Below are 19,601 nucleotides of genomic sequence, written 5' to 3'. Positions count from 1 at the left end.
CAGAGCTTAGTTATTGTTCTGTTAGAAAGGGTCCATGATCCTGAATAGAGAAGACATATTTCATCTTCAGTCTCCTGCCTGTCCCCCCTTTATTGATCAGGGGAATCTGCTGATTAGAGGAAGGGAGAGAGAACTGAGGGATTGGTGCTCTAGTCTTGATATGTTTTCTTTCCTAGCCAAAATTTATTGTGGTCCCAGGTCTCCTGAGCCGGGCTAATTGCAGTGCTCTTTCCCACTTGCAAGACTCAAAAGACGTGGCTTTCTTTAATGACTGGTTTCTAGTGCGTGCTCCTCTCTGGCTCCTGATGGGCCTGTGCTGTGTTACTTGGCTGATCCTGGGGCCACAAAGGAAAAAAGGCACTTAGCCCAGTGCAAGCTGTGGAAGGATGGCTGTGGGCAAGCTAGACAGACCCCTGTATTTCTTGGCACACGCCAAGCCCAGCTATTAAGAATATGACGTGAGCATCAATTCTAGGGACCTGCAGCATTCAGTCGCAGAGAAGAGGGGGCAAACAGTGTGATACAGTGCAGACATCATAGATTTTGGGGGTTAGGCATAACCAATTCCAATCCAGCTCTATCACCTCTACACTTGCCCCAGTTACTGAGCCTAAGTATCAGTTTCCCCAGCTGTAAAATGGGAGGATTTAGCACTGGCATATAGTAAGAATTCAATAAATGTTAGCGATTCATTTTATTTATTTTATGGATAACTTAAGACTCAGAGAGGCTAAACAACTTTCCTAAGGTCAGGTAAATGGCAGAGCCTACCCTTGAACCCTGATCTTACACTCCAAAGTCAAAGTGCTATCCTATTATATTACTGTTGCAGTGCCTGCCTCTTAGAGGTATTGTGAGCATGATGTAAAGTGCTTAGCACTGTAGTGGAGAGTAGGTTTCAGTAAGGCAGTGGTTATTATTAGAGATAGGGGAGCTCAATTGAGCTGAAATGTTATCTGGAGGTTCAATTACCTATAGACCCTCATTGTGACAGGGACCCCAGTTCACAGGTAAATCTTCTCAGCCCCATTTACACATATAGATGGTTAGTGTCGACTCTGAGTGTGAGAGATGATGATGGTAGGGCTGATGGTTAGTGACTAGAAAAGAAACATGACTTCATTAATAAAAACTTAAGATAGAAGACTGCTTGGTGTAATGGAGTGGTAAGAATGGCTTTCCCCACTAAACATACCTTTCTCATCAGTTTTCAGGTGTATAATTGTCTCCAGGATTCTTGGTCTTGCCTGGAAAGAAATAGGTGAGCAAGTGCAAGCTCTTTAGCCCTAATGTCTGGGAGGGTGTTGCTTTTAGTAATGCAGGGATAAAAATAAAACGACCCTCTAAAGGCAGTGGTGACTGCCCACAGCTTACTTGGGAGTCAGTAAAAACCTCATTTTTCATACTAGCCTCTGAGAGCTGACCTTTAAAATCACCACATCTGGGGAGAATGTGTGATTTGATGCAGAACATTTTAGGACATGCCAAAGGATGAATGGCTGAGAATGTGCTCATCAGTTTTCTTCTCCTTCAAGGAGCTCAGAATTGCTTAGGTTATAAAAGTCAGTTCTTGGGCACTTCAAACCTACAGCATTTGCTTAAGTAGGTCTTCTGTGCAAAGTAGATTAAGCACATATATAAATGGGATGCTGATCCACCTACCTGCAATGAAATGGGGTGTGTGTGTGTGTGTGTGTGTCCTCAGGGTGAAGTTTAACCATTTCAAGGTAGCTAGTTACATAATAAGTCAGTAAAGCGTTGTTTGGAAAAAGATGGAATTGCTTTAGAAAGAGAACCAAACAATGTGAATTGCTTTGTTATGAAGATGCTTTATCGAGACTCTTGTATTACATCTAGGGTCCAACGAGTAATACTACTGAACATAAAACCAGCTTTTGATTTGTGAAACTCAAAATAGCTGTAGATCCAGAGGGCTTCATTAAAAAGAAGCCTATTTGTATTCATAATACCTTTGAAAGAGCTAGAGAATTTTGTGGAAAACAGCATTGGATGGGTGGTCATCTCACAAAATCATCTTCAGGAGAAAATAGCATCTGTTGGATCTCATGTGTCATCATCTGCTCAGTGAAGGTCTGGGCAGTGATGCCAACAGAAATTCCTTGTGGTTGCTAATTCTGAGCAGTCTGGGCCGTGAGGCACTTCAGGGCCTGGATCTATCACACTTAAACTCCTTCACACCCTGACAATGCACAGTTAGCATTTTTCCCTGGCTAGTCTCCAGTTGCCTACAAGTTTCAGACCTGGCAAACTGAAAAACTCTCCCCCCAACATTTTTGATGAGGATCCAGAGGTCAGAATCAGTGGACCTTCAGAGTTACTGCTTGTGATGAAATAGGCCAGGGGCCACTGAACCACAAGACTACTGAGCTTCTGCAGGAAGTAACTGCCAATCAGTCTTTGAAGGCCTGCCGGTAGGATGGCTCCTCCCTCCCTCAATGGCTTGGAGGACCATTGGCTGTTGTTGAAGAGATGTCAAGGGACAGATCTATTTCTGAAGCTGTAGGTGAAAACTGATTGGATTTCTACTGTAGGAGGGTTTTCATCTTTACAGAAAAGTCTATAATATTGGAATATTTGCTGAAGGTAGTAGTTATTGATCTGGAAGACTGGCATTGACCTGTTGCTTGGCCCACTGGAAAACTCTCCTTGCTTTCCCCTTTCCTCCCTCCTTCAGTATTTGCTGAGCACCTGCTGCATGTCAGCTGGGTGCTGGAGACCAGATATTAAACAACAAGAACAACCCAAACAAGTCAGACCCTGTCAGAGTTACCTGAAATTAGGGAGCTCAGAGCCTGGTGGAGACGACAGACAAGACTGGCAGTATCCACATGGATCCAGAAGTGCTCTACCAGGAGAGAGGAGAGAGCCACCTAAGCTGGCAAACCAGCAGGAATTGGCAAAGGAGCTGGACAAGGACAAGGGCATTCCATGCAGAGGGAAGGTCATGTGCAAAGGCCTAGATGGGAAGCTGAAGAGAGCATGGCAGTCTGCACAGTTGCCAATAGTTCCCTGAGGAGTGGACGATGGGGAGGCAGAGGGTTGAGAGATAAGGCTGGAGGAGGCAGGGGCTAGGACACGGAGGGTCTTTTCTGCCAGAGAAGTGTGGGCCTTCACTTTAGGGCAGTGGGATGGTGAAGGTCTGTAATTGGGTCAGCACATGGCCATTGTGACCTGGAGCCTAGCCCTGGGGATGGAGTGTCTTAGAGTGAATTTTGTCAGGGTTTCAGGGGTGGGCAAACTGCTTGGGTGGCTCTCCTGCTGACTGCAAGCTGATCACTACTGTTAGTTCATCATAGTTCTTTTTTCTATTTCTTCCTTTTTTAAAAATAAAAAAAATAGCTAGGCATGTGGGTGACTCAGTTGGTTGAGCGTCTGACTTCAGCTCAGGTCATGATCTCATGATTCTTGAGTTTGAGCCCCGCATCGTTCTCTGTGCTGACAGCTCAGAGCCTGGAGCGTGCTTCGGAGTCTGTGTCTCCCTCTCTCTCTGCCCCTCCCCGCACTCATGCTCTGCCTCACTCTCTCAAAGATGGATAATAAAACATTAAAAAAAATTTTTTGGGGGGCGCCTGGGTGGCTCAGTCGGTTAAATGTCCAACTTCGGCTCAGGTCATGATCTCATGGTTCGTGAGTTCGAGCCCCGCGTTGGGCTCTGTGCTGACAGCTCAGAGCTTGGAGCCTGCTTCACATTCTGCGTCTCCCTCTCTCTCTGCCCCTTCCCTGCTCATGCTCTGTCACTCTCTGTCTCAAAAATAAATAAACACTAAAAAAAATTTTTTTTAAATAAAAATTAAAAAAAATTTTTTTAAAAGATTAAAAAATACCATTAAATCCTGACGTAAAAACTAGTAAATGTTAAATGATAAGTCAGGTGGCCTTTCTTTGAAAATGCTCACAGATAAGCTGGAGGAGGGACAGTAAAACTGAAATGGCCAGAGGGCTCTGAAACAAAATCATCCATTTGTTCTTGGAAGCAACCAAAAAAATACAGGAAGCAATAGTTAAGAGACACACAGAAAAATCCCAACCAAAGCAGTGCTGCTGAAAATCGCCTATGTCAATGTATTCTTCAATAAAAGTTGTTTTCTGCTGACGCTTTTTTTCCCCCTACGGATGTTCCTCTTATATTTGATGATCAATTTTCCACAAGGTTTGCTGTAATGTTTCCTCAGAGCTTAGGTTTTTACATTTTAATTCATTCGATGGCCGTTCTTAACCTAAGACAATATACGCTGTTTCCACAATTCAGGATCATCGTCTTCTAGCTGACAAGACATTACTCAAATCCCAACCCTCCTCTTTTTCTCTACTTGTTTTTGTCTGTCTTGGTTTGAGGCGAATGGCTGGCAAAAGCGGTGGTCTCTACCGGTTGAAGTGGAGCCTGTGATCTGGTACATTCCATCATTTGACTTACTTCTACCTTCCTTTGACACTCATTTGGGGTTCCCAGAAGTCACCCTCCTCATGCAGGCCCCTGAAGTTACCCTTTCCACTTACTTTCCCTCTTCCCATTAATCCTTCTTCTAAGGGCCCATTAATCCTTAAAAGCCTAACACAAACTTCATATTCTTTGTGTTCGAGACAGATAAGCACACTGCAATTTCAAGACAGAGTGAGTTTGTGGGAAGATAAAAACTGCAGTTTATTATTATTATTTTTGTATTAATCTTGTCTCCCCAGTCATATTTAACAATTCTCTTTAAAAATTTTTGAATGTTTATTTATTTATTTTTGAGAGAGGTGGTGGGCCGGGGCGTGTGGGCAGTGGAGAGAATCCCAAGCAGGCTTCATGCTGCCAGCTCAGTGCCTGATGTGAGGGGTGAACTGTGATATCATGATTTGAGCCAAAATCAAAAGTCGGATGCTCAATCAACTGAGCCACCCAGGCACTCCCACATTCCACATGTCTTGAGCATAGAGACCACATCTTTACCTACTTTTGTAATCTCAGCTGGAGTTCAGCACTATGGAATTTAGTAAATATAAATTGATAAAATGTGTTTTGATTAAGTTGTGACTTGGCAAGAGCTATACCGATTTTCGTTTAGAGGCTCATGCTGAAATATGAATGTAGAAATCTAGGTGTAGCTACCATCACATGAGGCATTTGGACACTAGTACTTGGAATCTATACAGAGACTGGCCCCTGAATGTGTGAACACATGAGCAGCAGCTTTGTTTTGCCAGTGGAGGCTTTCAGATGTGGTGTGAGTGGCCTGTGGTTACACGACATCTGTAGCCCCAAGACTGCAGGAGACCAATGGATCTGGCTCTAAGTTTCTCACGTTTCTTACACTCTTATTGTATCCAAGGCTAGCTTGGGCCAAAATAACAAAGCATGCAAAACCCCCTTTTCTGCTGTCTCTTGAAATCGGGTCCCTGAGAACTTCCGCCATCAGGAACCCTTGCTTTGGAGACAAAGCATTGGGGTAGTCACTGCATCCTGGTGTGATGTGGCTTTATGTGCTACTCTTGGGAGTATTTGTAGATCAAATGGTCAAAGCAACAATAACAAAAATTGATGTCTGGTGATTGGGGGACATTTCAGGGGCATGAGACTCTTCCAGGGCTTAAACAGTACGGTCCCCATTTTTACTTTTTATTTCTGATGGTGATTTGTTTGCCTTAACATTTCTATCCAAAAGCTTCCTGCAAATCGGGAAACAACAGATGCTGGAGAGGATGTGGAGAAACGGGAACCCTCTTGCACTGTTGGTGGGAATGCAAACTGGTGCAGCCGCTCTGGAAAACAGTGTGGAGGTTCCTCAAAAAATTAAAAGCAGAACTACCCTATGACCCAGCAATAGCACTGCTAGGAATCTACCCAAAGGATATAGGAGTGCTGATGCATAAGGGCATATGTACCCCAATATTTATAGCAGCACTTTCAATAATAGCCAAATTATGGAAAGACCCTAAATGTCCATCAACTGATGAATGGATAAAGATGTGGTTTATATGTACAATGGAATATTATTTGACAATGAGAAAGAATGAAATCTGGCCACTTGTAGCAACGTGGATGGAACTGGAGGGTATTATGCTAAGTGAAATAAGCCAGTCAGAGAAAGACAGATACCATATGTTTTCATTCATATGTGGATCTTGAGAACTTAACAGAAGACCATGGGGTAGGGGAAGGGGAAGAAATTACAGAGAGGGAGGGAGGCAAACCATAAGAGACTCTTAAATACTGAGAACAAACTGAGGGTTAATGGCGGGTGGGGGAGAGGGGAAAGTGGTGATGGGCACTGAGGAGGGCACTTGTTGGGATGAGCACTGGGTGTTGTATGGAAGCCAATATGACAATAAATTATATTAAGAAAAACCTTCCTGCTTAGCTATCAAAGCTCATTCCTGTTCCCGTCCTATTGTCATTTGCAATTTAATGGAGATTAAGGGAATTTGGGCCAAAGGAGAGAAGATACCTGCTGCTTGTAAACTGAAATGATGTAGCTAAAATTCAAACCCCAGTAGCTGGGGATGGGCAGTAGAGGGGTGAGTGGGAGGGGGCCTGGGACAGTTCCACCTTTCAACAATTCTTCGAGTGTATATTTTGACATGCTACTTGTTCGAACTAGGATGGAAAGATGTTAGAGAAAATGCTGTGAAAGCAGGGCCGTGAGACACAGAGCCCCTTTTAAGTTTTTCTTTTATTTTTTTGCACTTATCAAAGTACAGACCCTGATGTTAGAACATCTTTGAGTAGCATTCTTCCTTTGCCCATTTGATATGATCTAGGCACCAAATAGAACAGATGCTTGTAGCGCTTGTAGTGGGGAACTGTGTTCTGGGGGTCCCAGTTTTACAAGCATGGTGTCTTATTTGCTAGATTATGAAGAAGTAGTGGTGGGGAGGGTGTGGAGGTTGGAACCTGGATGGGGCTTGGGCAGCGTGGTGGTGGCAGGGACTTGGGGAGTGTGGGGTTGTAGTTATATACCCATTCTGGAAGGATTTCATTATTTCGGCAACAGGAACTGACTGATAGTGGCCCTACATTTGTAAGTGAACTTGTTGATGAGGAAAGAACACTGGATTTGAAGTTACGACATGAACTTGACTCCTAACTCTGCCTGCTATGAGTTGTGGAATCTGGGAAAGTCACTTAATTATTGAGTCTCCGTCTTCCCATCTATAAAATGGATATGTGTAGTAATGACTGCTCTATATCCAGTTAGTGGTAAGATAGCAAGTCTGTAGTCAGGTGACATCCCTGAGAATACATTTCTTCCTTCCTTCCTTCCTTCCTTCCTTCCTCTCTCTTTTTTTATTTCTTTAAAAAAATTTTTTAACATTTATTCATTTCTGAGAGACAGAGTGTGAGTGGGGGCGGGGCAGAGAGAGAAGGAGACACAGAATCCGAAGCAGGTTCCAGGCTCCAAGACGTCAGTGCGGAGTCCGACTCGGGCTCGAACTCACAGACTGCGAGATCATGATCTGAGCCGAAGTTGGCCACTTAACCGACTGAGCCACCCAAGTGCCCTGAGAATACTGTTTTTTTTTTTTTTTTTAAACGTTTATTTATTTTTGAGACAGAGAGAGACACAGCATGAACGGGGGAGGGGCAGAGAGAGAGGGAGACACAGAATCGGAAGCAGGCTCCAGGCTCTGAGCCATCAGCCCAGAGCCCGACGCGGGGCTCGAACTCGCGGACCGCGAGATCGTGACCTGAACCGAAGTCGGACGCTTAACCCACTGAGTCACCCAGGCGCCCCGAGAATACTTTTTTTAAACTGGGGCATCTTCCGGCTGATTTTCCCTTTTACCTTGATGTTCTAACATCATTGTTGAATTGTTTAGCGATAACCTCAGGTGTGGAGGTGTTTAGGTTTGTATGCTCAAGTATCAAATTTTATATTTCTGTGTTTTTGAGTTGTTAGGTCTGAATTTTTTGTCTTTTTTATCCCCCTCTTAGGTTAGGGTATGGGCTTCAAGCTACATGAGTAAACTTTAGACCGTGTACAAGATAACGATAAGTGAGATCTCAGTGAGGACCTGAGTGAGACTCTTTTATATGTAAAGTAAATCAAATTTAGCATATACCTTTTTGTTACATTTAGCACATCTCAGGACTTTTCTAAACTCTCTTTGCTAGCCTCTTTCTTTGTGCCCGTGTCCTGGAAGTGTGGATAGTGGAATTCTAGATGTGGAATGCTGTATGTGACTAGTTTAAAATATATACTACCTGTGTGTAAAGATCAAATTTGTAGTGGAGGTGGCAGAGAGAACATTTCGTTACTCCTCCCTTCAGTCAATTATTAAGTGATATGTGTAAGCCACCTTCCTGGAGAAAGTGAAAGACACCCAGGCTTCTTCCTGGATGTTTGTGTGTACCCTTTAATGCAATTTAAGAGTATAGAAGGACTCTCAGAAAGAGGTTATATAGTTATTTCAAGGCATCCAGGGAGTAGGAGGAAGAGGGAGGCAAAAGGACCCTTTAAAAGGGAAATTGGAATAGTAAATTTCTTTTCCATCACAAGTTCTTTGAAAAAAGTTGTATTTCTCTTTAACTGGAGTGTGTGCCTTAGCCAAAGCTTCAGATACCTAATACCAAACAGAACAAAGATGTTGCACCGTGTTTTCATACGTCACCAGGGGGACCAGTGTATATTTTGTTGGTTTGTTGAGTGTCTGTGGCCTTGGTTCCCTCAAGCTCGCCCCTGCAGCCCATTTGGCTGACCAGAACGGTTGCGAGAGTGGTGTACTACCAGTAGTGATCTGAAGATGGCAGCATTGGGCGACCTATCTCCTTTTCCTAAGCACACGCCCCGCCTGGCACATCCAGGAGCTGCCTTTCACGGCAGTGTTTGCATTTCAGCTTGTCACTCAGACTTTTTTTCTGCTTAATGACTGTATGTATGTAAATGATTCTGCTTTTCTTCTGTGGAAGAAGTCTGATCTATCATTCCTGTTTTGGTTTTTCAGTTAATGATTATATGTAATTATATTCAAATAAAATATTTATAAATAATTACATATAATTAGTGGTATGTAAAATGTGGAATTCATGAACATCAGCTCTGATGAAAGGTACCCTTTAATTTGGGAGGTGATTGTCTTCGTTTTATTTGTTTCTGTTTAAAAGACATCAGTGGCCAAGAACCTGCAATCCTCTTTTACAGGTGTTCTTATGATGTTCAGGGTGTTTTGTTTTTTGTTTTTTTTGGCTAATAGGTAGGATATTTGTTTGGTAGATCTCTAGGGAATATATTATAGATCCACATCTGGAGAGAGTACTGTGGAGAACAAATTATGTTTTCTTAAAATTTTGGGAAGCAATTAGTTATCCTTGAGTTCTGAAAGGTCTCCAGGGGTCATCCAGTTTAACTCTAAGCAAGCTTTGCATTTAAAACCAGACAGAAGAAATGTGCAGCTGTCCCCCTTCCCTGTCAGTGATCATGCCCGGGGCACTCTGTCTTGTGAGATCTCCACGGGTATTGAAAACAGAAAGAGAAAAATTGTCCTGAGCAAGTCCATAATTCAAATTTTGCCAACACCTGAAGTTCCGGTGCATTTTACCATTTTCTTTTTATCTGTTAGCCACACATGGAGCTGCAAATGGAAAATGGTCTTAAAGTAAAAAAAAAACCCAATTTTCTGGAGAGAAAAGGCTGTAGAAGGAGCATAGAGGCTTTCCTTGGTTGGGGACAGCAGGAAACCAAGGGAAAAGGTAGATAGGGAATGAGCAGATGGAGCTACGTAAGGTCAGAGTTTCTGGAAGGACTCCCAGACGAGGTATGGGGCCAGGGAGCATTCTGAGCGATGGGAAGGAGGATGCACAGTGACTCTTTCCTTTGAGCTTGCCCTGATTCTAAGAGCACGTGGACCAAAGGACACACTGGTAGATTTAGCTTTGAACCTTTAGTTGAGTTGATGCAGACCTTTTAATTCCTGCCTTAGAATAGGATGGGATGCCAAATCTATGTGAAGACCTTGTGAATGGCACACCAGATTTTCTCAGCACCCCCTCCCACCCCCCACCCCCAGCCTGTTTTGATTTAGGTCATTTTGTATGCACTGATATAGCATAAGAAAAATTAAAAATGCTCATAACAGGCTGACCTAAATGCTCCTATAGCTGGCTGCATATGTGTATGTTGGAGGCTTTTGAACATGACAGCTCCCTCCCTCCGTCCCTCCCTCCCTCTCTCTCTCTCTCTCTCTCTCTCTCTTTTTTACACACTCTTCTGTATTCAATACTAAGGCTCCAAGGATTTTACATCATGTGCTATAAATGCAATACAAATTAGAGAAATCAGCCAAAGACACACTAAGAAGATACCATGAGATTCTAGTTTTCCCCTTTTAGACTTTAATTTCTCCATTTTTGGTTGTAAGGGGGAATCATGCATCTATTAATCTTTTACCTAAAAACTTTAAAATGTGACTTGTCGAGCTCTTTGAAATTTGGAGCTCTAGATCTCTTAAATGTGACCATCTAGACTGGTCCTGGGTAAATCACTTTATCTCCTTAAACTTGAGTTTTCCTTTGGGTGAAACAACGCTGAACCTGCAGGACTCTTATTCTACAACTGTACAATCACTTCTCTTCATTGTGCCCAGGATTGTACGAAATCTTTTGGAGGACAGACTTGAGGGCTGTCTTTTAGCATTTGATCAGATCTCTTATTTTGGCTCTTCTCCTGAGGTCTCTGTGATACTGACTTCTCCCAATCCCCTGCCCCTGCTGGCTCAAGTCGTATTCTAAGTCACCCACCTCCCTTGCTCTTTGGCTGCCTCTGCCTCCTAACTGGTCTTTCTGCTTCCACTCCTGCCCCGCTGACAGTCTGTTCTTTATCCAGCACCAGCACGATCTTTTGAGACTAGATTAGAACATGTCTAGCTCTTGCCTGAAATCCCTCCAATGACTTCCCACCGCCCTTAGAAATACAAATCCGTTCCTGCCTTTGCACCTACTTCCTCTGCTGGGAGTGCTCTTTCCCTAAGATCTTTGCACAAAAGGCTGCTTTTCAAGTGGGTTGCAGCTTAAATATCACTCCCTCAGAGACGCCTTCCCTGGCCACTTCATCTAAAATAGCCATCTCTTCTGCTTAATACCTGACACATTACATGGATTTATTACATATATAGCATATTCTGCCTGGAATTATCCTATCGATTTTTGTTAAATCTCATCCCGGCAACAAATAGGCTTCATGGGATCAGGGACTTTGTTGCCTTGTTCATTGCATATCCTTAGCAACTAAAGCAGATTCTGGAATATAACAGGTGTTCAAGGAGTGTTTGTAGAATGGATGAATGAATGAGTGAATGAATGACAGAATGAATGTCATGGGCAGAAGAACTACATGCCAGAGAGGTTATAGTCATATAGCTAAATAGAAGCAGGGCCAAGACTAGAACTCAGGTCCCTTCATGTGTGTCTTTCTTCCAGGTCATGCGGTCATACAACAAGCCTGACTTAGAGATAATTCTCTCATTCGTTATTTACTCACTACATATTTATTGAGCTCTTATGTTTCAGACACTATTCTGTATCAGTGGTTCTCAGGCAGAAGTGATGTTGGTCCCTTGGGAACATTCTTCAATGTCTAGAGATGTTTTTAGCTGTTACAAGTGGGGTGGGTATGCTAGTGACATCTAGTCTGTAGAGGTCAGGAATGTTATCGTCTATATGTTCTATAATGCACAGGATAGCCTCCCACAACAAAGAATTAGCCGGCCTGAAGTGTCAACAGTGCTGCAATTGGGACCCTATTCCAGATGAGCAGATACTTACTCTCATGGAGTTTATAGTTCAGAGTGGGGAGACAGATGACAGTGTATATCATACATAAAGAAATTAAAGGCCATGTCAAAAAGGTGGTATAATGGGAAAGAAAGTAAGTCAGAACAGAGTGAGAAGGAGGGCTGGTGGGCATTGTGGGTGATGAGGGGAGGAAGGACTACAATTTTACCCTTTTGGGGAGGTGAATCAGGGAAGGAAGTTTTGCCTTGGGAGGTTTAGCTCCACGACTTCCAATGACCAGTGCTTTGGGTTCAGCCCATTGAACTTCACAGGTCATCCTCACGTTTAAAAAGCATAAAACCCTTCTGAACAAAGGGACATCTTAACTTCCAAATGAAAATAGAGCACGCTGTTGTGGGCTAGAAATAATTATTATTTTCCACCCCTTTTCAGGGGTGTTTAAATTCTCTTTCTCAACACTGTCAGTGCTCTATCATCACGAATGCAGGGCAGTGTTAATTTGATGCAATGCGTATTGCTCATTGTCAACTTCTCACTTTTCTCCCAGAGCAAAAATAGTGTGATTTCAGCTTCTCTCAAGAGCATCGAGAGATTTTTTGGTTGCTCAGAGGTTTCTTTCTGTCTAGGCTGGTTTCTTAAACTCAACAGAAACAACTGTAGATTTTAATGTCTTGGAAAAGCTGTAGTAGTTGATGCTGGTAAAATTCAGGTCAGTGAAATGGTTCTTACTATATATGTTTTTATATATGTGTATATACACACACACATGAATCTACACACACATACATGTGTCTATGTGTAGCATACGTAGATATACACTTAAGATCTCACTGAAAAAGTCAGCCTAAAATTGTGGTTTTGGTAATTTGGTAGGCGTGTACTTACTCTTTTGGTCTTGCTCTTGTTTTTGTACCACAGTTCTTTACCAAACATTGGCACCTAGTAGGTACTCCACAAATGTTTGTTGAATGAATAAACAAACTGCAAAAATCAGTTTGAGATTACTGGATTCCAAGTTATTTTTCTATGTTCGCATGAACTTATTTATGTCAACTGAAACACAACTTGGCAAATACAGAAGCATATTCTTACGCTGGTATGACTGTGGCATAATCATTCATTTCTAAATCTGTAGTTTTTTTTTTTTAATTTTTAAAATTATTGCCAAGGATATGAGTTGACTTATGGGGTTTCTGAATCCACCAAGCACAAGACTGTTAGTAACTAATACATTTTCTGTATACCTTTAACCTAGGGAGGGATTATTAATCAAGAGAATACATTTCAACAAGCATCTTGATTCAAATGTATTTACATTGACAGTATTGAAGATATTATGCCCAGTGCACCTTTTTATTTTGGGTGCCATTTATTCTATAGAAGAACTGTGTTAACTAGTTCACTGGATGTGTGTCCATGGTTTTTTTTTTTTTTTTCCCTCATTTTTTTTCTTTCAGTGCTATTTCTTCACAATTGAGTTTGGCCTTTGCAAGCAAGAAGGGCAACTGCGGGCATATGGAGCAGGACTACTTTCCTCCATTGGAGAATTGAAGGTATGAAGCTGTGAATGAAAATATCCTTCCTGAGCAAACTGGTTCAAGGTCATGGAAAATATTGATTTGTTTGTCTGAGCAGTTCTACTCATAGGTACGTCATAAATATTTGATACAGGGATGTGGCACCTCAGATGTGGGTGCTGACCTAACTTTTTGCACTTCTGAAAATGGGTCATGCCTTTCTAGGTGTGTGGTGTGGCTCAGATGGACGAGCAGCCATGTGCACAGATCAACGGGAATGACAAACGTATGCTCGAGTGTTGGGTAACATACGACTGGCCTAAATTTAGTACTGAAAAGTGGGCAGCAAGTTAGCAGTGATCGCTTCATTGAAATTTCTTTATAAGGATAGCTTGGCTATTCTCATTTCTGTTATCCCCATGGCTCCCATGGACTCCCTAGAATTTCCTTTCCAAGGGGAATTTGAGATTATGTTAGTTTCTGTGAAATTAATGTGTATTAAAACATTTGTGGACATATACAATTTGGGGGAAAAAAGCTGAAATATACCTATGTTCAGAGAGGAGCTAATATGTGTAGTGATGCTTAGGGAATGCTATTTTTTTGCCTTAAAATATAGTAAAATGGTCGTTTATTCAGAAATGTTGGGGACTGGATCATCTGATCATTTAAATCTTTTGGTTACTTAAGAAGTGCTGTCTATACCACTGGGGGACAGCAAGGTTTGATGAATTTAGAATGCAGTGTGATGTATAATCTGGAAGTGGTACTGAAAATAATTTAATCTTTCTTTGATTATTCAGACTAAGATCGGGATTATCGACTATTTTAGGGTTTTTATTTGGGGTATTGATTATCCCTAGAGTCGAGTAATGATTATTGGAACGTCTTGGTTGTTTATATTCTTGAAAGATATAATTTTCCTGTACTTTTATTAAGTCTGTTTGCTTTATGGTGCCATTTATTCATTAATTCATTCCTCAAACATTTGATTGAACACCTACTATGTACCATGTACTGTGCCAGTCTCTAGGGAAATAAATAATGAAGGAGGAGGAGGAGGAGCAGGAGAAAGAGAAGGAGAAAGTAGAAAGAAGAAAGAAAGAAGAAGCAGAAAACAGCTACCTCAGACACTTAAATAGACCTAATTAGTATTGTAGGTGCTTTAAACATATTAACCCACTTAATTCTCATAACAATCCAATGAGGTAAACAGTGTTATTATCACATATGAGAAAACTGAGCCATAAAGACATTAAGGAACTTCCCCGAGGTGACACAGCTAATAAGTGTTGGAGCTGGACCCACGTCCAGTGGACTAGGCTCCAGGATTCCAGCCAGTAACCAGTAGGCTGTCCCGCCTGGGATCCCTGTTATCAGAGAATTTACTTTCTAGTGCAAGGGGGTAAGCAGCCAATCTGTTAATGCAAACTGTGACCAGTGTGCCCGGCACTTACTAGGCCGTGCCTGGGAAGACTCCTGACGAGGGCCTTGCTGCCCAAGCGGATTCTTGAGGAGTGGAAAGGATGAATAAGGGGAGGATGAGATGCAGGAAATAGTCCGGACAGCATTGTATGCTCTCATCAAATCCTGGCCCATTTAGGAAGCTGCCTGAGGCTCTGCATGGCTGGAGTAGTTGATAACATTTAACATGACAAAAGCCTGATGTAATGTGGTAATTTATTTTTTTTAAATGAAATCCTCAGCCACAAAAAAAAGCATTTCAGTGCCGTGACCAAAGCCCACAGCAATAGCATGATGTCATATCCCTGTAAGGCCCATGCCTTCTGTGGAGTGCTTCTTGATTTCCATGAGAAAAGAATTAGAAAAACGATGTGGCTCTTGAGCTACATCTATTTACATTCTCCTCAGAAAGTTTATAAATGATGCCAGACACAAAAGAAACAAATCTCTCTCATTGCCCCAACTTTCAACAGGGCCCTCTAATCAGGTTAATGGGGCATGTGTAGGCAGCATTGGGGTGAATCTGTTGTTTTTGTTGCTTTTGGTGTGGACGGAAAAGTCTAGAAATGGAAATCAGCCAGGATGTGTACACCGAAGGGCATTGTCTGCCGTGAATCTTGTTCTGGTCCATCACCTCTGGTCATTAGCATTCTTCCATTCTCAAATTTCTACACTCCACCATCCCAGTGATTGCTACTTTGGACCATTCTTACAATTCAGAAATTCTTTCTCCGAGAAGTATCTTCTGATTGTTCACAGAGAATACATAACACAGGATGCTTTCCATATCCCCACCCCTCCCCTCATCTCTGCCCCGCTCTGTGCGAATGTCCGGAACCCTCACACAGTTTCTGAGTACTTCTGGCTAACTGTCGTTTGTGGGGACAGATGATAATCCTGAACCCGGGGAGGGCAGGGGATCACTTTATTGATAGCATCGCAATAATTCCTGTGTCAAACACATTTATGATTTTGAATGCAGTTACCATTTGTGGTAAAGTCTTTCTTGTTGTTTTAAACTGCAGCCCAAATGTAGGTCCCAGCTAAGTTGTTGGAGGTTTGGGTGCAGTCTTTGTCACTTTTACATAAAAATTCGCCTTCTCTCCTTGAAAAAACATGTTTTAAAATTTGTTCTGTAAAAGGCTAAAATTTCTTGGGCATAGATGTTGCATTACAGCGCCGGTCAAGGACTCCCAAGTGGTGTATCTCTAGCTCAGAGGATAACTTTCATTTTTGCCTCTTATTTTTTCGATGATTACGATGCTTATTTTTTGACAGCCTTTGAAGACAGAAACAAAATAAATAAGGAAAAGCTTGTAAAAGCTGTATGTGAGAACCACAAAGACTTCTTTTTTTAACCCCATCAGTGGTTATTCCCTCTCTTACCTGTTCTGTGATGTACTTTCAGGAATTCCAAAAGTGTGTCTGGGTAGGGTTTTCCATATCTTCCTCACTCTGGGTGGCAGTTAATAAGGAGATAAATCATCTGGAAATCTGACTTTATTTTTTTTTAATTTACATCTAAGTTAGTTAGCATATAGTGCAACAATGATTTCGGGAGTAGATTCCTTAGTTCCCCTTACCCATTTAGCCCATCCCCCCTCCCATAACCCCTCCAGTAACCCTCTGTGTGTTCTCCATATTTATGAGTCTCATATGTTTTGTCCCCCTCCCTGGTTTTATATTATTTTTTCTTCCCTTCCCTTATGTTCATCTGTTTTGTCTCTTAAAGTCCTCATATGAGTGAAGTCATATGATATTTGTCTTTCTCTGAGTAATTTCACTTAGCATAATACCCTCCAGTTCCGTCCATGTAGTTGCAAATGGCAAGATTTCATTCTTTTTGATTGCTGAGTAATACTCCATTGTGTGTGTGTGTGTGTGTGTGTGTGTGTGTGTGTGTGTGTGTGTGTATACACACCACATCTTCTTTATCCATTCATCCGTCAATGGACATTTGGGCTCTTTCCATACATTGGCTATTGTTGATGGTGCTGCTATAAACATTGGGGTGCATGTGTCCCTTTGAAACAGCCTACCTGTATCCCTTGGATAAATACCTAGTAGTGCAATTGCTGGGTTGTAGGTAGTTCTGTTTTTAGTTTTTTGAGGAACCTCCATACTATTTTCCAGAGTGGCCGCACCAGTTTGCATTCCCACCAGCAGTGCAAAAGAGATCCTCTTTCTCCACATCCTCGCTAACATCTGTTGTTGCCTGAGTTGTGAGTGTTAGCCATTCTGACTGGTATAAGGTGGTATCTCATTGTGGTTTTGATTTGTATTTCCCTGATGATGAGTGATGTTGAGCATTTTTTCATGTGTTGATTGGCCATCTGGATGTCTTCTTTGGAGAAGTGTCTATTCATGTCTTTTGCCCATTTCTTCACTGGATTATTTGTTTTTTGGGTGTTGAGTTTGATAAGTGCTTTATAGATTTTTGGATACTAACTAGCCCTTTATCTGATATTTAATTGTTTGCAAATATCTTCTCCCATTCTGTGGGTTGCCTTTTAGTTTTGCTGATTGTTTCCTTCGCTGTGCAGAAGCTTTTTATTTTGATGAGGTCCTAGTAGTTCATTTTTGCTTTTGTTTCCCTTGCCTCTGGAGACGTGTTGAGTAAGAAGTTGTTGAGGCCAAGATCAAAGAGGTTTTTGCCTGCTTTCTCCTCGAGGATTTTGATGGCTTCCTGTCTTGCATTTAGGTCTTTCATCCATTTTGAGTTTATTTTTGTGTATGGTGTAAGAAAGTGGTCCAGGTTCATTCTTCTGCATGTGGCTGTCCAGTTTTCCCAGCACCACTTGCTGAAGAGACTGTCTTTATTCCATTGAATATTCTTTCCTTCTTTGTCAAAGATTAGTTGGCCATACGTTTGTGGGTCCATTTCTGGGTTCTTCATTCTGTTCCATTGATCTGAGTGTCTGTTCTTGTGCCAGTACCATACTGTCTTGATGATTACAGCTTTGTAATACAGCTTGAAGTCTGTGTATTGCTTTTTAAAGTAAATGTTTATTGATTTATTTGGAGAGAGAGAGAGAGAACAGCGGAGGGTGGAGAAAGAGAGAGAGAGAGAGAGGGAGGAAAGGAGAGGGAGGGAGAGAGAGAGAGAGAGAATACTAAGCAGGCTCTGCACTGTCACTGTAGAGCTCAGCATGAGGCTCCATTTTTACTAACGGTGCTGGTTTCAGGAAAAGGAAGGGCCTGGGACTGGAGGTGTGAGCCATCTGAGCAGGGTAAAGGTGGGAGAAGTCTGGAGCCATTAGCACTAACTCTAGTCACAGACAAATCGAAGAGATTGTTTGAAGCGGGAATTTGTTCCTTGCCCCTACAGGAACTTATTCAAACCAATGAAACTTTCAACATCACTGAAAAAAAAAAAAAAAAAAAAGGTGTGATGCTGTTATCACCCAGTTGAGCAATAGGGATGTTGGTGGCACTTTGTACTTGGTTAGCAGGAGAGACATTTGGGGAAATTTAAAAAAATATATGCATACATGCATATCTACATATACAGAAGTATATATTTGCTGTTCAGATGTGGGGAGGAAGGAGAAGATGATTGCAGTGTGAGTGTAAGAGTGTTTGCAAATTCTTATTCAGAATCTAGGGCCCAAACTACCTCTAAACCTGATTTCACACTTGAGTTCTTTCCCAACTTAAACCAGTCCTAATATAGAGGGTGAGGATCACAGGATTTATGTGGAGAATAGTTGAGATAATAACCCTGTGTCTGCAAAGGCAGGTGGCTGGGAGGAAGGAAGATTTTAAATTGGTGAACTTGGGGCAGGCAGTATTGTGGTCTGAAACCTGGAAGCCTCATAGCTAGGGCCATGTTTCCTTGTCTATGGGTTCTGGACCCAGCGGGGAGAAGAGCTGTATCAATGGTGGCAGGTGTGGCTGAATGCCTGTGTACACCGACATCATCTCCACACTGAGTGGCAATAATAACTCAGCATACGGTGCTTCCCATGTGCCAGGCACAACCCTGGGGGGGTAGATACTATTAGTAGTCCCATTTTTCAGACGGATACTGGAATAGGCTTCCAGAGGTGTAATAACTTGCCCAAAGTCACATAGAAACTTTAGGTAATAATTAGGTTCTAGGCAACTTGATGTGGAAAAAAAGTTTTTGTATTTAAAAGGCTGTAATGGCACATAAGTCTTCATTTGTGTCCTGAAGGATTGTGTTGGGAAGTGTGGGAAGGCCATGCCTAGGCCATGGGAAAGGTTGCTATGGTCAATGTGCGCTGCCTGGGGAGAGGGGGGAGATGACAGGGCGTGCGGTGTACCTGCAGGCCCTTTAAATTTTTTTAAAAATTTATTTTAGAGAGAGAGAGACAGAGAGGATGTGATGGAGGAGAGGGGAAGAGGGACAGGGGATAGAGACAGTTTTAAGCAGGCTCCACACTCAGGGTGGAGCCCATTGTAGGGCTTGATCCCACAACCATGAGATCATAACCTGAGCCTAAATCAAGAGTCGGACATTCAACTGACTGAGCCACCCAGGCACCCCTGTAGACCTTTTAAAATAATATTGTGAGGAGAACTTTAGAATTCATGTGGATCAATCTTTTCAGTTTTATCAAAGAGGACACCCTGTCCCAATGGAGAAGTCTGACTCATTCGATATCATGCCTCTGGGACAACTGTGTTTAGGACCCAGGACTTGTAGCTCCCAGTCCTGCATGCTTGTCTTTAGCACTGTTGGTAAATACAGAAAAATCCTTCTAGACAGCATTTAGATGAGAGCAGCTGATTCTTAAGCACTCTTGCACTTTTAAAATGGCTTAAGATGAAGAGACCGTCAGCCACATTCTCTCAGCCTTATAAAGCCTCTGTCTGCCAAAGTCGGATAAATTCTTGCAGACCTCAGGATATCAGACTGCTAACAC

At 42.2% G+C, this 19,601-nt stretch overlaps 1 protein-coding gene across 1 annotated transcript in view; it reads left to right on the top strand.

The window, feature by feature from the left end:
* Positions 1-19,601, top strand: part of TPH2 (tryptophan hydroxylase 2) — a 107,666-nt gene that overhangs the window by 82,563 nt on the left and 5,502 nt on the right. Inside the window, exon 9 of the mRNA XM_040491411.1 lies at positions 13,189-13,284. Within this exon, the coding sequence (XP_040347345.1) occupies positions 13,189-13,284 (96 nt within the window). The remainder of the gene's footprint in view (positions 1-13,188; positions 13,285-19,601) is intronic.

The sequence above is a fragment of the Herpailurus yagouaroundi genome, unplaced genomic scaffold, assembly GCF_014898765.1.
Source record: "Herpailurus yagouaroundi ecotype Mexico unplaced genomic scaffold, PumYag 182, whole genome shotgun sequence".
NCBI lineage: Eukaryota > Metazoa > Chordata > Mammalia > Carnivora > Felidae > Herpailurus > Herpailurus yagouaroundi.
The sequence above is the reverse complement of the archived record's forward strand: the minus strand, read 5'-3'. Positions and strand labels throughout refer to the sequence as shown.